Source organism: Orbicella faveolata, unplaced genomic scaffold (genome assembly GCF_042242905.1).
Source record: "Orbicella faveolata isolate gen_17 unplaced genomic scaffold, um_ofav_v1 contig_12, whole genome shotgun sequence".
NCBI classification, from domain to species: Eukaryota; Metazoa; Cnidaria; class Anthozoa; order Scleractinia; family Merulinidae; genus Orbicella; species Orbicella faveolata.
Window position 1 is genome coordinate 9882557 of NW_028301539.1, and position 16449 is coordinate 9899005.

General features: G+C 38.2%; 1 protein-coding gene and 1 pseudogene across 2 annotated transcripts; one reads left to right on the forward strand and one right to left on the reverse strand.

Annotated features, from left to right (window-relative positions):
- Nucleotides 1–1053: 1053 nt before the first annotated feature.
- Nucleotides 1054–4593, forward strand: LOC110051412 (uncharacterized). Its single transcript, XM_089283678.1, has 4 exons — nt 1054–2103; nt 2382–2459; nt 3091–3180; nt 4391–4593. The coding sequence occupies exons 1-4, from the start codon at nt 1054–1056 to the stop codon at nt 4442–4444; spliced, it is 1272 nt and encodes a 423-aa protein (XP_089139804.1). The 3' UTR covers nt 4445–4593.
- Nucleotides 4594–6604: 2011 nt separating this feature from the next.
- Nucleotides 6605–16418, reverse strand: LOC110051386 (uncharacterized; annotated as a pseudogene). Its single transcript, XR_016205731.1, has 4 exons — nt 14274–16418; nt 12869–12937; nt 12274–12363; nt 6605–11214 (listed from the first exon to the last, which is right to left on the reverse strand). The product of XR_016205731.1 is annotated as an uncharacterized LOC110051386 (transcript).
- Between the last annotated feature and the right edge of the window lie 31 nt (nt 16419–16449).

A 16449-nucleotide genomic window follows, 5' to 3' on the forward strand; every position in this document is an offset into this window, starting at 1 on the left:
TTTGATCCGGCACTCCCTCTACCGTTGACCTTAGTTTTTGTTTTCGTCGATTATATTTGAACAATGTATAAGTCGTTAATAGAGTTGTGAAGTACCCAACAGTTGTGAGATCGATGTAATATCAAAGGAAAGGCGAAAGTTTGGCATAATTGGACGACAACCAAAAGTGTTTTTTTTTTTTTTTTTTTTTGATTTAATTTCCTATTACATTTAACAAAGATGCACAGAACACATGATGCGGTAGAGCTTAAAATATAACCCAGAATAGCGGTATTCTATAGGATGTCTAAAGTATATTGCTTCTAGATCGATTGACTAAAATTTTAGAAATGAAAGTTTAATGTAAAGTTAATATGTAAAAATAAAATAAATAAATTAATGTGGATGTAGTAAAGATTGTCGACTTTTATTTTGCTTCTGATAGTCGCGCTGAAGAGTCAAATCGATCAAATAATTATATGGCCCAGAGTGGCAAAGTTTATTTACGACTATATGCTTCTCTTGATTTCTACCTTCAACTTTTATTTATATATATTTTATTTATTTCATTGCATGCTAACAGGAGAGCACAAAATTATACAACTGTCATCATTGTAGGTACTCAGCATTGTAAGGAAAAACATCTGGACTTTTCTCATGCAAAAAAAAAAAAACAACAACAACCAAACGTTCTCTCTATATAAAGGATTTTAAATAAACCTTTGATGCGGGACAATAAAACATCTTGTTTTCGTCCATCTTCCCTATTTGAAAACATAAGGAATAATTAACTTGAACTTAGCTTGCACAGAGATAATTGCAACCTCTCTCCAGGTCATTTAAGAGAAGAGAATCGTAATTGCTCACTGATTCAAATTAAATGCACCTTGTTGTTTAAGAGAAATTCAAATCTTAATTAAGAATACATACTCTAATGCCTACAGACGCTATTAAAGGAAACGAAACAAAAAACCTATCAAATGAAAATAAATAAGTAATTTACTTTTAAGACTGATAACGAAGTGAAACTTTTTACGTTTTGAGCCCCGGTTGCATTACTAACGATCGTAAATCATGCCTTCAAGAGTGATGCCTAACAAAGCTTCCATGCCTAGTGATCACGAAATGCTTTCCACAATTTCAATTCAGTCTACGAGGAATGATTTTATAATAGTCGAGGACTCGATTGCTGAAAGAGCAGATGCCAACGAACAGACGCTCAAAACAATCGACGAAATCTACAGTCCAACGTTGAAACTGATGAAGTGTTTTGGAATATACTCTGAACAGACAAGTTTAAAACATTTGCCAAATGCTTCTGGTCGACGGGGGAAACTAGTTCCACGCATCTATTGCGTTGTGGTACTTTCTGGTTTCTGGTCGAATTTCACTATGTCTTTTGCCGATATTTTCTTTGGAAATAACATTTATCTCTTCTTTATGTTCAGCTTGTGGTGTCTTTTGATCGCTCTGAGCGCCACGATTTGCTGGATTGTACTGTGCTTGCCTCTAGGAGACTCACGGAAATCTCGATTTGAAAATTTCTTTGGAAGTTTACCCGCAATCAATAGCAATGCAAATTTAGAAAAGGTGAAAATTAAGGCGAAAGTATGTGTTGTAATCTTTTGTTTCCTTTTTGTCTGTGGTGCAATCGCTGCTTTGGTGAGTTACCTAATGTTGGACATTAGTATTGCAGCTGTTAAACCTTGGAGTCGATGGTTTGGTTTTAGAATGCTTTCCCTCGTCTTTATTATTTATGGTATGGGTGTGTGGTATCTTCCTATCCTGTTTTTCTATATTACATGCTTGATACTAGAGGCATTCTTTGATGATCTGCATATGCGAATGTCATCATGTCATTCGGTCTTCGTAAAGATAGGAACCTTCAGGATGGAACATTACAGATTGTGTGAAGTGGTCCAGATGGCTGACAAGATACTCGCTCCTGTTTTATTTGGACTGGTCTCTCTATACATTCCGCTGATTTGCTTCAATTGTTACAGAGCTATTAATTTACCTGAAGCAGACAAATATGTTACCCTCGTCAGCAATATATTTTGGCTTTTGACTTCTTGTGGTCTCTTAGCAGTCATTATGATATTTGGATCTAAACTATGCCAAAAGGTATGCAGCATCGCATTTTTTTTTTAACTGTAGTTTCGTTACTCAATTTCTTTCTTTCTGTTTCTTTTTTTCGCATTTAAATACCCTGCTTCTATCATCAATTTACATATTTCTCCTTTCATTCATTGCATGGTAAGTTTAAGTGTTTAAGATCTTTCTGTTGCTACTCTCACTTTGCCTTATAAACCTCTCTGTTCTACTTTCATTTGCTAACTTAAAAAGCACTCCCAAGTTGACAATGTATTTATCATATCGTAAATTTGATATTTCTGTTTTAGATTCACAACTTCCAAAATATCTTACAAACTTCTCTTGGATCGGAGGAAGACGAAAGGAAGGTGTTTGGTGCTCTACAGGTACATAAATTGTCTTTTCTTTAATATTCACGAACACCGGGAGCGTGAATGGCGCAGTGGTGATAGCATTCCCCCCACCCACCCCTCCCCCTCCAACCTATGTGGCCGGAGTTCGATTCCGGCCCGTTGCCATATGTGGGCTGAGTTAGTTGTCGGTTCCCACGTTTCTCTGATATTTTTTTCTTGGGTTTTACAGTTTCCCTCCCTCCTCAAAAACCAACACTCTAAATTCCAATTCGACGAGGATAGACCAGTGGACCCGCATAAAAACCAGCAAAGGCTGATGTGGCTTCTTCTCTATATGTTGTAATTTATTATTGTAATTTATTATTCATTTTCATTGAAATTTTCCAGCAAAGAAACACCCTGTCCCACCATCTCCCTCCGTAATAAGAAAACAAAGAGAAAAAAAAAAAAAAAAAAAAAAACACAGAAAGAGAAAACAGAAAGAAAGGGAGAAAGGGAGTGAGAACGGAAGAAAGACAGAAATGCATAACAATACTTTGTAGCCAAGTATTCAAATAAACAAACAAACTGTAGGAGTAAATAATTTATGGGTCAATGAGGACGTTCCTCATGCTTGGTAAACTAGAGAAGTTACTATGTAAGTTGACGTTTAATTGTATTTCAGTTGGTGTCGTTTATGTTGGACCTTCAAGGTGATCCAAAGGGTCTTTCCATTGGGGGATTGATTGTAGTTTCCACGTCCACGTCACTAACGGTAAAACCAGTCCGTTACTAATAACGTATATATCACAGACTGATTATAAGCATTTCCTTTCCAAAAATTGTGCAATAAATCAGCGAAAAAGGTCCAAATGTCTAACTTTCATGATTTTTTTGCGGTGGAGGTTATAGCATAAAAAAGAAAACTCCTTTTTTTTTAATTTCGACACATTTTTAGGACGCATTTGATTGTTGCTGATATGTACATGTAATAGCTGAGGAGTTATTTCGAAATGGTTACAATTGAAACAATTGCCAGAAAAAAAAATTGTTGTTAGAGATGATGTACAGTATCTTCAATGTAATGGCTTAGTTTCCATCTTGATCACTGCACTTTAATTTACAAGAAACCCAAAGTATCTTTTAAACTATAAACTATATTTGTGGGAGGCGCGGTTTGCTTATGGTTAGCGCAAGTCTCCGGACCTAGTGGTCCGGGTTCGAGCCCTGGCCAAGGCCATTGTGTTGTGTTCTTGGACAAGTGACTAAGTAAGTAAGTAAGTACGTAAGTCACGTTTATTGTGTATACACTTAACTTTACTCAAGTAAGACTCTTTACTCTCACAATGCCTCTTTACACCCATTATATCTACAATATAATGGCTTAGCGTCCATCTTAATCACTGCACTTGAATTTACAAGAAACCCAAAAAGTATCTTTTATCTGATAAACCATAAATTATAAGTCTGTAAGCAAATATTGATGGGAGGCGCGGTTTGCTTATGGTTAGTGCGCTCGTCTCCGGACCTAGCGGTCCGGGTTCGAGCCCTGGCCAGGGACATTGTGTTGTGTTCTTGGACAAGACACTTTACTCTCACAGTGCCTCTCTCCACCCAGGTTTACAAATGGGCAACGGCGCCCTTAATGCTTGGAGCAATACTGCGATGGACTAGCATCCCATCCAGTGAAGAATAGAAATACTCCTAGTCGCTTCATGCTACAGAAACCGGGATAAGCTCCGGCCTGATGGACCACTTGGCCCGTATGCAGACTCTATCTTACCTAAGCAAATATTGAAAATATTGAAAAAGAAAGTATTGTCCGTGAAATTAATTTTAACTTGAGTAATCTCTTTAGTCTAGCATTTAACTTTCATTATTATGTATACCCGTCCCATTAAGAAAATGGAGTTGGGGAAATACTATGAAGATGGTCAGCCCTATGTTAATTTGGTAATGTCTGTATCTCATTTCTTACTTTTCAGATTGTTGGAATGATTGTTTCGTACTTTACTGTTATGTTGTCCCTGCCAAAGTAAAGGAGTAACCGTCACCTACTTGTAAATCAACTACGTAACAGCTGTGCAATCCATAGTTACATTATTTCATTCTCATAATCTTGGCTTTGGTATTAGTAGGTACTTCCACGTAAAATGCGGAAAACATAATTATTAAATCAGATGGACACTACAATACAAAATAATATATAGATTTAGGCCAGCCTAAAAGCGTAGCTCCTGGGCCGGGTTGTTCAAAGCCCGATTAAGCTAACCCAGAAAAAGGTAGAATTTTGATTTGAGTTTTGTAACTTTGCGGTGAGGTTTCTGTATATTGTTTGGCCTTCTGCTTTGAGTTTTAATAATCACCATGTACACAAAACAAAACAGCAAAAACCATTTGTATAGAAGAAAAAGTTATAATTCGATTCACTTTTAATCCTGGGTTAGCGTAAACCGGCTTCCGAGCAATCCTGCAATTCTTCTAAATACAGCGACGATAAGAGAGTTAAACTCGACTGAAATTGACTCAAATTTTACGGCGAGGCAAAAACACAAGATTACGCGCCATTACGGCGCCAAGCCATAAACAACCAAGCAAACTCTCACAACTTCAAAACAGTATATTGAATTTACTTACAGTGACTTTCCTTGCCATTTTAAACGGAACAAAGATAAACTTGCGTTGACTAATCATCGATAGATGTGTAAAAAGGCAAAAGATTGACGATTGCCGCTAACTTTTAGGAGCGAAATTTAGGCAGCGGGAAAAAAATCCGGCCCGTGGGCCGTATCGTAAAAAGCTGGACCGGTCACGTGCGTATGATTAGCCAATCAAATTTGAGGATTTAGGAATCCGGCCTGCTCAGCGGCCCGTATTGACGGCAAGGTCTCGGTTGGAGATTTTCCCGTTAACACCAAACGTTCGAGGTTAATAAGTTTTTTATTGTGTGGCTTTTTGCTTTGCTTTTTCGGGTCTGTAATCGGCCCGTGGACATTATGGGAGAATAATTGCGCTACAATTGGCCAATCAGAGCGCGCGTTATATCGGCTACAAACACAAGCCATTTAATAAAACCCAGTGCTGTGCACTGCACTGCACTATAGTACATTGCAATAGCCTTTTAAGGACGTCCCTTCGCATTAAACATAAGAAAGCATTAACAATTACCGAACGAATTTTTTTTTCTTCTTTTGTGAGTTATTACTGTTATCAACCGTAACCAAGGGATATTCACGGAGACTATTGTACCTTGTTGCACAGACTTTACTTTCATAAACTACAAGCAGTTTCGAATAAAATCAATTCAGTCTGAATACTTAATGGAGACTTCAATTCAGTCTGAATACTTAATGGCGACTTTATTCGTTGCTAAAGTGGTTGTCTTGTTACTACTTTCTGAGGTGTTTGCGGGAAGATAAAATGAAAAAAGTAAATAAATAAATGATAAAATACAATAAAATTACACGGCTGTGTGTCTGCGATCGGTGGTTGAGAGAGCCCACAACACTTATGGTAGCTATAGTGAAGGCGAGAATTGAGGTTATGTATAATGCCTCTCAGTTTGAACAAAACTCCATGAAGAGAACTATTATAAACTTCTATCCACTTACCATATGACTATATAATATTTGTGTCATGCACCTTATATACTACACATATAATTGTAATATAAATGCTTCTTGGAAATGAATGTTTAAGGCCAAGTTTGAGCTGCATAGTTCCATTTTTAAGGACTAATTTTAGTGGTAGTTTAACAGTAGCTTCGCCATCGGTAGCGCTCTTTATTTTACTGATGGTTTTACGATTGCTACGCCGTCCGGAGCTCAAATTTAAGTTCAAACATATACGTTGGCCAGCTCGAGATCTCCTACTCAATATACATGGTTGCTTTGTTAAACGTATCCTAGAAATTGTTTTAGGTATTAAATTTCTGTTGATGTTGCGCTGTTGTTGGCAGTTTGTGATCTCTCATGCTTATGTACCGTAACTGTACATACATTTAAATAAAAGTGAGCTTGAATAAAACTTGTCTATTCTGATTGGAAATCAAAAAGACCCGCATCATAGATTGTTGTATATGTGCATATTTGTTCAAGGTTACCGTTTATACCTTTAGAGGTGTCTCAGGTCCAAGCGATGTCGCGCGTCCGGTTTAAACTGTAGATACCTAAACCCCTATACGTCTACGTCTACGTCTTATATTGATGCAAATGCCGCCGCGTGTAACCAACATAATCTGTATCCCACAGGTCACATTTAAATTGATAAACAAGGGATTGTTGGTTAACAACACACGGCTTGACTTCGAGCGGTTTCGGATGCTGCTTGACCTTGTGACTTACAAACGTGGGCTGGACTGTCACTTGTATCTTCTGGCTCATATCTTTGAGTTGTGCTGCTACGATATCGGCTGAAGCCTGGTCTTTAAATGGAAGAATAACGCAATCCTGACAAAGGATCGGGAGCGGTAGTGATGTACAAGGATTAATAGTTACGTTTGCTAGCTAATGCATCAATAAATAATGCCACCAAATTCATAATGGAAAAATTCCGAAGCACTATCACCCTATCCTATAGAAAGAGAATGAGCTAGAATCACTGGTTCGCCGAATCCTCCCTGCTGAGGCTACAGACTCTGTACGCCCATCAGACTCCAGGTTAATGGAATAATGGAACGCTTCCGTTTCTTGGCCCACAGCTCCTTAACAAATCTATATGAATCCAAACAAAAGTATACGCCAAACCTACCAACACTGGCCTTCTGCTGCATTACAAGAGCCATGTTGATGATCGCTACAAGCGCGGCTTACTAAATCGTGCCTTCAACTGGTGCCTACTTTTCCAAGGAATGTGATAGGCTCAAAATGGTGTTTTCTCGACTGAGTTACCCAGACAGGTTAATTAATCCCACCATCTAGCGCTTTATTCCAGTCAAAGCTTCTGATCAGCCAGTTCCCGAGTTACCAGCTGTTAAAAATGATCGTGTTCGCGTTGTTGCACCATTTAAATGCTTCAGCCGATATTGTACGAGCACAACTCAAAGATCTGAGCCAGAAAATTTATTTGTCTGTTTACCCTATTTTCAATTAAGACCAAAGAAAAGGCAAAAACTTGAGCGATGCCTTGAAGGAGAATCTTCTTTAAGATATTTAACCATTAGATGAATTTTAATCTATATTTTCAGCGTTATATTTTGTGTTTAAATATTGACGAAAGCAGAGAGAGTAATTGATCTATTGTGGAGTTTGCTGGTGTATAAGTAATAGCGTAAATACAACATGGTGTAACTGATTTTTCTTAACAGAGTTTTGTTTGACATGGCAAATTCAAAAACAACGTTGTCAGTTTTAATGCAAAACTGGTGGTAAAATGGCCCATTTTACCTAAGTCCCATGTCCAGGCTTTGCCTATAACTAATGCCCAACTTTTTGTGGCAGCCAGAGAGAATATGAAACCCAAAAGGTAGCGAGAGTAAAAGGGCCGGGAAAAAGGAAAGCAAAGGGGCAAGGAAAAAAACTTGGAACGAGCAATGGCAAAAAAAGTCCAAATTTTGGCTTACGCGCGTGCGCCAAACTAAAATGTTGTACAGTTTAGTACCTAATCTTGGGGAAATCTATCTTGTTGGTATAATATAGCTGTCTCAGCAAAACTAAGGTCAATTTAGCGTCATGGCAGCCAAAAAACGTATTTAATAGTTAAAAACGGCATTTTTTGTGAACGTTTGGCAGTCAAAGGGTTAAAGTATAATGATGCCCACGCTTGGACTCTAAGGAACTTTAAATGCTTCAACGTAAAAGGCATCTTTACGGGGGCTTCACGGTAGGTTTGCGGAGCATTTTGGCGGTGTTCAAAATTTAACTCTACGTGCCTTTTTAGTACCGTTCTAATGCTCTTTCCAACTTTGCCATTTCGTGCCGTGAAAGTCCCATTTTGTAAATAACTTGGAATTTACAGCGTTTGAACAGTCCACGTTAGTCTAACCGGTTACACGAGGGTTCCATAAATAACACCCATTTTTTTAGCACCTACAATTCAAATAATGTAAACTGCTATTCATGGAGGTCGTTTCTAAGAATTTACTTAAAATTAAGATATCACTTAAAACTGTGGCGACATAATTTAGATTTGAAATCGGTCAGTGAAGATGCTTGTCTAAGGACTATAGGTAAGTTGTTCCAAGACTGAGCTCCGCGGTACGAAACTTGAAATTCTCTTAGAAAATCAGTTCGGGGTTGAACTAATTTGTTTTCAGCGTTCCTTAAACGATAATCACTTACATTATCACAATATACGAATCTTGATCTCAGATGCCATGTGATATTTTATACATTAGGATAGACTTCTGTTCCAATCTTTGATAGCAGAGTCTTCGCCACCCCAGTGCCCGAAACAAATCATCCAAATTACTATCATAGCTCGCAGACATTAGGGTGCGAGCTGCGCGAATTTGAAGCCTTCGGAGTTTATCAGAAAGGCCCTTGTTACAGTTTCCCCGCACTACATTCCAATAATCAAAATGTGGTCGAGCGAGATATTAAATATTAAATGGAGTGAGATGCCGAATTCGTTTAATTGCACCAATGGCACCAGCTACCTTCTTAGAGATATTTTCAATATGGCACTCCCAGTTTATATTTTGATCGACATAGACTCCAAGGAGGTTACTTGCTCTACTGCGTTCTCGTTTATAGTAACAGAATAGAGGGACTTTCCATAAATTGTGATAGCTTCTGCCTTGATGCAATAAGAAGCTTGTTAGCAGATTGCAAGCCATTCGTACACAATACTCAGGTCGTGATTAAGGCGTTACAATGCGTTTACTGAAACCGGGGCCACCCAGACAAAGAAAACCAATCAGATGGCTGAACTGAAACAATAGATTCCAACATTTTCAAATCCAGCCAATCAAATGTCCCACTTTCAATTCCAGCCAATCAAATGTTCGGTACAAGAAAATAAAATCTCAACTTGTTCGTTGTGATGCTTACGCAATTAAGGTGTTGCATAATGTATTGCCAAGCTCAAACCATTGGTAGTTTCGCGTGCTTGCGGGTCACCAAGAATTATATGCCACACTTTATATGGGATCGTTGGTTGGTTTATAAAATACGTGGAAATAAAAGCTGCGTAAGAGTGTGACTTGTAAATATATATCGCCAACAGAGTGTGTTGTGTGAATATTGTCGCGGCTGTTTAAAAGAAACCCCTCAAATGGTCTCTGAGCAGTTTCGAATGAAGGCAGGTTCGAAATGTACGAATTGAAAAGGGATTGTTTTCAATGTAACTGAAAGGAGCTGACAGCAAACTTGAAGCAGGAGAATTGAAAAGTTAACTTGATACAAAAATGAATTCTTTGTTCAAAATATCTTCGATTTTTCCACCCAGGGGAAGTTCCTATGCATCCGTCTTTTGTTTTTACTTGAGTGACTTTACATGCTGAGGCTTCGATAGTGCAATGCGGGAAAAACAAGCCGTTTAAATTTTCATGAAGATATTATTTCAATACACTGATAGCCCAGAAAGGGAGCTCAAACTCCGAAATGTAGAGCTCCTGAGACAGTGAACGCGATAGTTTTTTCGAGAACTACATGGGGGCAACCGAAAGGTGTGTGAAAATAGAAACACGCACAGACAGCAGGATATGTATATGTATATCAAAACCAGAAGAGGTCCCAAAATTGTTCCCTGGGGAACACCACATCTTAGGCATTTCGGAGTTGACTTAAAAGAATTAATATGGTGGCAAAAACGACATGAAAATCTGGTAAGTACCTCACTTTGACACAGTGTGTCCTCCCCTTTGAAAAATCCTGGCTACGCCCCTAAATAGGTTTTATTATTATTATTATTATTATTATTATTATTATTAGTATTAGTATTATTATTATTGTTTCAGTATTTTACTAAAAATAATTTCGGGATTTTGAAAATCTTGCCGCTTAATAAGGGGAGGCCGCTAATAGGTTGCTGCTTAATAGAGGTTCGACTATACTACATAACTACTACTACCAGCAGAATCCTTCATGTTTTCTCTTTTTCATGCTAATTAAGACATTCGTTATTTTGAAAACTCCACCGTCGTTTTTAAACGTGATTAGAGACCTTGTGCATATACGACGGCGACGGCGGGGACGACGCCTAGTAGAAAATGTGTTTTTATTTTACTTTGGAATTTCGCATGTATTTAGATCTATTCAGTGTGTTTCTCGATATTCAAACTTGCCCATCGAATATGCTACGCATGCGTTCATTTCCAAGTAGAAATACGAAAAATTAGCTGTTGTGTCTCGCGTTCTCCAGACAACGCAAAAGCTGGTCATTTTAATTTCACGTTTCTGTTTTGCAGAGGACGGCAAAGAACTGTACCAAGAATTGTAACGCATGTGTAGAGCCATTGTTCTATTCATTAAAACTTTTGTTTGGTGACGTTCTCGTTGCTGTTACCGTCGTTTTTGCGTAAGGTCCCTATTCTCTGTTTTCCAATTGCCCATAATTCACTCTCTTTGCCCCCCAAATTCTGCATAAGCTATTGTTGTGAAATGCTCTTGGGAATATGCAGACCTCCCAAGAGTATTTTATTCATTGGGGGGCATACAGAGTGAATTATGGGCAATTGGAAAGTAGAGAATATATAAGTTTGAAGACGCCGCCAATCATAAACACATTATGAAATAAATAGTATAAAGTTAGTTTGAAGCTAAATTCTAATCTCCTACAGCTTGAGCTATCATTGGGTATTCTTCTCTCCGTCAGCTTAACTCGGTAACGTCACCAGTACGATGAAGTATGACTCAATTAATCCAAAGAGCTATGGAACCAAATACGGTGAGGTAAAAAACAAAACACAAGTGTAACAATAGGTTAACTTTCAGGAGGGTAGGGGGTTGCATGGGGGACGTATGCAGATTCAGGTGGAAAATGCCGATTTATGCTAATCCTCATTCAAGTTCTTGTTATCTGGTCTCTTGAGACACCTGAGATCTGCGGGCTTAGGGACTAAGACTCGCGACCGAAAAGACTCCTTGTTCTTAAAGAAGCCCGCAGTTCAAATTAAAAAAAAACTATCGATTAGTCAGTCGCTCAGTCGCTCAGTCGCTCAGTAAATCAACCAATCAGTAAGTCAGTCGGTCAGTCAGTCAGTCAACCAACCAATCAATCATCAATCAATCAATCAATCAATCAAGTAGTAAGTCAGTCAGTCAGTGAGTCAGCGAGTCAGTCAATCAGCCAGTCATTCAGTCAGTCAGTCCGTCATTCATTCAGTCATCAGTCAGTCAGTCAGTCAGTCAGTCAGTAAGTCGGTCAGTCATTCAATCAGTCAGTCGGTCAATCAATCAATCAATCAGTCAGTCAGTCAATCAATCAATCAATCAATCAGTCAATCAGTCAATCAATCAATCAGTCAATCAATCAATTAATTAAGTAGGTAAAAAAGCAAGCAAGCATTCCAAAAAAAAAAAAAAATCAGGGGAGCTCCAGTCATTTGGCTATCGGTCAAATGACCAGTTGAAAGTCGCTCGATACTGCTTGGAGTGTCGCGTCGAATTGTTCGAGTTACGAGTAATGAAAACATAGAAACAAAGAACTTATGTACCTATGTATTTTTTCTCTGTGTTAATTGTCTCTACTTTTTGTTGATGTTATTATGTATGCTGCGTCTCGTTTCGTTCAAAATGTGCAGTATAGTGTCTTGAAACTTAAAACTCGAAACTACATACTCCCGATTCCCGACTCTCGACTCCCGACTCCTGACTCCCGACTCCCGATTTTCTTTTTAAGATGAAATATCCCAATAAGCGTCTATATAATGTAGTAATGTAGTATTTTTTTATTTACAGTCATTATTGTTTGTCGTTTGTATACTAACCGTGAGGAACACCGACTTGCTGATCACTGCCAATCCCCCCACAGACAATCCGATGGGATCTCCCCGCAGATGAGCAAGAAAGAGCATCAACTACACAAAATAAAAAGCATTACGAGGCCATTAACATTATAGCCTATTTTACTTCACTGGTTGGTAAACTGGGTCATAGAATATTTTAATTATGATCAACTGATTCGAAGCGAGAGAAAGTGATTTGGGTTCTAATCCTGATCCCGTCTTCATATGTGGGGTGGGTTTGGTATTGGTTCCAATCCTTGCTCCCAAGGTTTTTATATATTACAATTTTATTTAAATGAGTTGGCCTGAGAAGATTGGTAAGATGGACTCATCAAGAATCTACGAGAGGCTAACGATGTTATCGGGCACTCTATTGGAAAAAATTGATGCACCATTTTTCTTTATTTCCTTTTTGTTTTCGCAAAGTTACATATAAAATGTTTAGCAATTACTTTTGCATTTGCCCCATATTGTTAACGTTATTATTTTGGGGATTGTTTGTAATGGTATGGAACTCGTTTCGGCTCGACCCCCGACGACACTAAAGCCCCCTTTTTATCCTGTTTCCAGCACATACCTCAGTATTTTCTTGTATGTTTTCGACAGAAACCTTAGATTTCTGTAAGGTTTCATAGAAACTGTGAGCCTGCAAGTAAAATGTATGGGAAATAAGCCGACTTTAAAATATAATGCAACATATGTTGTCTTACAACACTTTAAGACTTATAATACGAATAAGGAACGCTTTGTGTGCAGCTGGACTGGAGTGATTTACGAGTTGATAATCTGCATTACTATGGCCACGTGATAAGGGGTAAAACATACTCCATTTTTAACGAGTGATAGCATATAGCTAGAGGAAGTTATAGGCGTGATTAGATTTATGGAAATTTGTGGTTGATCGGTTGGTCGTCTGTCAACCACCGCTGTTAATAGAGTCTGTCAGAGTGTGATTAACGTGATAGCATAATTAGAGGGAGCTATGGGAGTGACTAGATAATGCCAATGATCAGGCGGCGGTCGGTCGCTCTTGTTCTAATTGAACGATTGTTCTAAAATTTATGCTGTTTCACACAACATACAACTCCTCAGAAGATGTTTGACCACCCTTGTCACATGCATGATATGAGCATGTCTGTTTGAAGAGCTGATTAGTTGATAAGGTTGAAATAGGCTATAATATAAACTACAGCTTGGTGCGTCAGTTTCACAGCACAAAAAAAAATGATCCCTAGAGCTGTACCGAGTATTCATTTTCGTCCCACACGTTTTCTGAGTAAACATTTTCGGTGCTGTAAACGGTTTCTTTTTCCTGCCGAATGTGTTGATTTTACTACGGTAATGGCATATTTACATTTTGATCTCTTTTTCTCGACAATCATGATATTTATACAAAACGGTTCCTTTCTTTAAAATTTGCCCTGCGTCAAATTTTCCCAGGCTGGCACCAATAAAAAACCAAAATAATGAAGAAATTGCACTTAAAAAGTGAAGCAATATAGAGGGAATTCATAAGTGTTCTGTTCCGCGAGAATATAAAATCAAAATTTGCAACAAGAAATAGTAGAAATGTAAAGTAAATGGATGCAATTAATTTAAATATGCTGAAAATTAAATCACCTTCACTCTATTTAATCACATCGTGGATGTACTGAACCAAATGAAAATAAATAAATTAAAGAAAAAGAATAATGTTTTGTGAAGGCTTTGCCCTATACTAAAATTCCTCCTATATCAAAGATTTGTAGTTTCGTTTTTTCATAAAATTCCTAACTCTTAATGTACGTACCTATACCTTGAAGTGGATAAAAAAAACATTAATGTGCTTAGTTTTAAAATATTTAAAATTTCTAGTACAGTGCAAAAATGAAGAAGTCGACTGGAAAATGACTATTGAAAGGACAGCTTCGATGCAAGTTAAATCCTAGATATATTATTAAAGAAGACAAAATATGCATTTTATTAAGACATTTAAGACTTACCTTCTCGTTAACGCGGCTTCCAAACATGAAAACAACCCCCAGAAAAGTCGCTGTACACAAACTCCAGTAGAGGTAGCTGATAATAACGATGGTGTCTTTTTGGCTGCTTGCCGACTTGATGAGTTGATGGAAGTTGATACACAAAAGTGGTATGTCCAGTGAAACGATCACAAAGAGGAGCGGCGAGAACACAGCATTAGCCAGCTCTACCATCTCACAAAGCTTCAGGTGTTCCCGCCGCAGGTGTGCTATGGTGAAAGAGTGGAAGGATTCCTTGGACATTTTCTTTTGCAGAGTTTCGAACGTCTTTTCCAGGAGCATGCAGGTGATGCAGAAGATCAAGGCTGGAAGAATCCAAGCGAAGGAGTCGAAAGTCCCAAAGACCACTTCTATCACTCGAAACTACCAAGTACTTATCTGAGTGTGGATACCATGGTGGGAAAATAGAGATTATACCTCTGTAGCAGACACTGAAATAGGTGACGACAACGGTATTGATCAGAACTGCAAGGCAACCCAAAGCTAAACCTTTCACAGCTTTTTCCTTCATCCCTTCTAGTTCGGGTGTGTTCGTTCCAAAACTGGAAAGAAATCGAGCAAATCTCGATGGTCGCCTGTTTGGCGCTAATGGCAAAACGACCAAGCAAACGGTGGTGCTACTTGCGCATTTGGCATACCAAATGGTGGTAACCAATAAGAAGAAAAACTCCGGCGTTGTCGAGAAACCTATGTGAAAATGACTTATAACACTCAATACCACGAGTAGCCATTGGCCCAGAACGACGAGCGTGCTGAAAAATCGCGAAATGTAGCCTGTTCTTCGGCGACCTATCTCAGCCAGTGCGGTTTCTCCGAAAAACTGCCCAGACAATTTCATGGCGATCAAAATTGGACTGAAGATCGCTGAGAGCTGATTTTGACGATTTGTGTTCATTTCGTTTTCTCTCGGATATTCTTCGGTTGAACCAGTATTATCAATGTTATTTATAGACCTTTGGCTAATTTCTAGTGCATACACTGCTCGTGATGATAGCATGGCGTTTTCCGAGCTTGAAATGAAGGTTTCTCAGTGTTGAGTTTGGAAGACGTCGTACACTGACTGACAAATTTATTTTGAATATCAAATCTTCCAACAGGTGTTACTCGCAAACTCAGTTACAGTACAGAGAACTTGATAATGTTTTGTTACCATATGGAAATCGTTTGCAGTGTTTATTTATTACTGTTGACTATAAAGATCACTACCTTTTGACATAAAACTTAAACCAGCTCGATTCCAATGATTTAGAAATTTCTTTAAACTGAAAGGTTGCTGTCAAAGGACAGTGCTGATTGGTTAACAAATGAACTTGCATAACAACCTAGAGAAGACCCCATCCAAAGTTGACAATCATGGCAGCCGCTGATCTTCATTCAACCAATTACAATATGGCCAGAGGGTCTCTTACGGGATATTGTACATATATATGTTTGATCGCGGAATTTTCTCCCTATTAAATTATTCAGTGTTCGGAGTTTCATTTAGAGAAATAAAGAGGTAAGAAAGAAAACCTTGTGTTGAATTTTTTTGTAAAAATGGAAACTGGGAACTTAAAGCTTCATTTGGTACGTGACATGAATTTCAATCACTTACTTCCGTCCCTGGGGGTTTAATTAATACTTTACCCCATCTGTTTACTGTATTCTTTATTATACGTAATGTATTAATGGACTGCAAAAGGATTTGAATAAGAGGGTCTGGAAGGGAGGGGGGTCTGATCCCGCATTCCCGCTCCTTTTTGACGAGAATCACGCATTCCGCACGTTTTTCATCACTATCCCTAATCCCGGTTTTCTTTCCCAGAAAAATACATTAAATAATGAATGTAATAAATGTAAGATATAGATTGGCCCTTTCGATAGATATTGTGAATTTATGCGTGCTTTCAAAGGCTTCTGCTAAAAACGAATTTGTACCTCAGTATTATGAAAGAGTACGATATGACCGATATCACGATATGATATGGCCGTAAGATAAAACGAGACCAAAACTCTTACTGCAGCAGAGCTGGCATCACTATTTGCCATATCTAAGATCATTTAGGATCATCTAACGGTTAAGCTGTTGAAAAAATGCCCTCAAGATTACAATAAATGTGAAGAAACTGAAGAGCTTGAGCACATTTCCCGGTCTTGA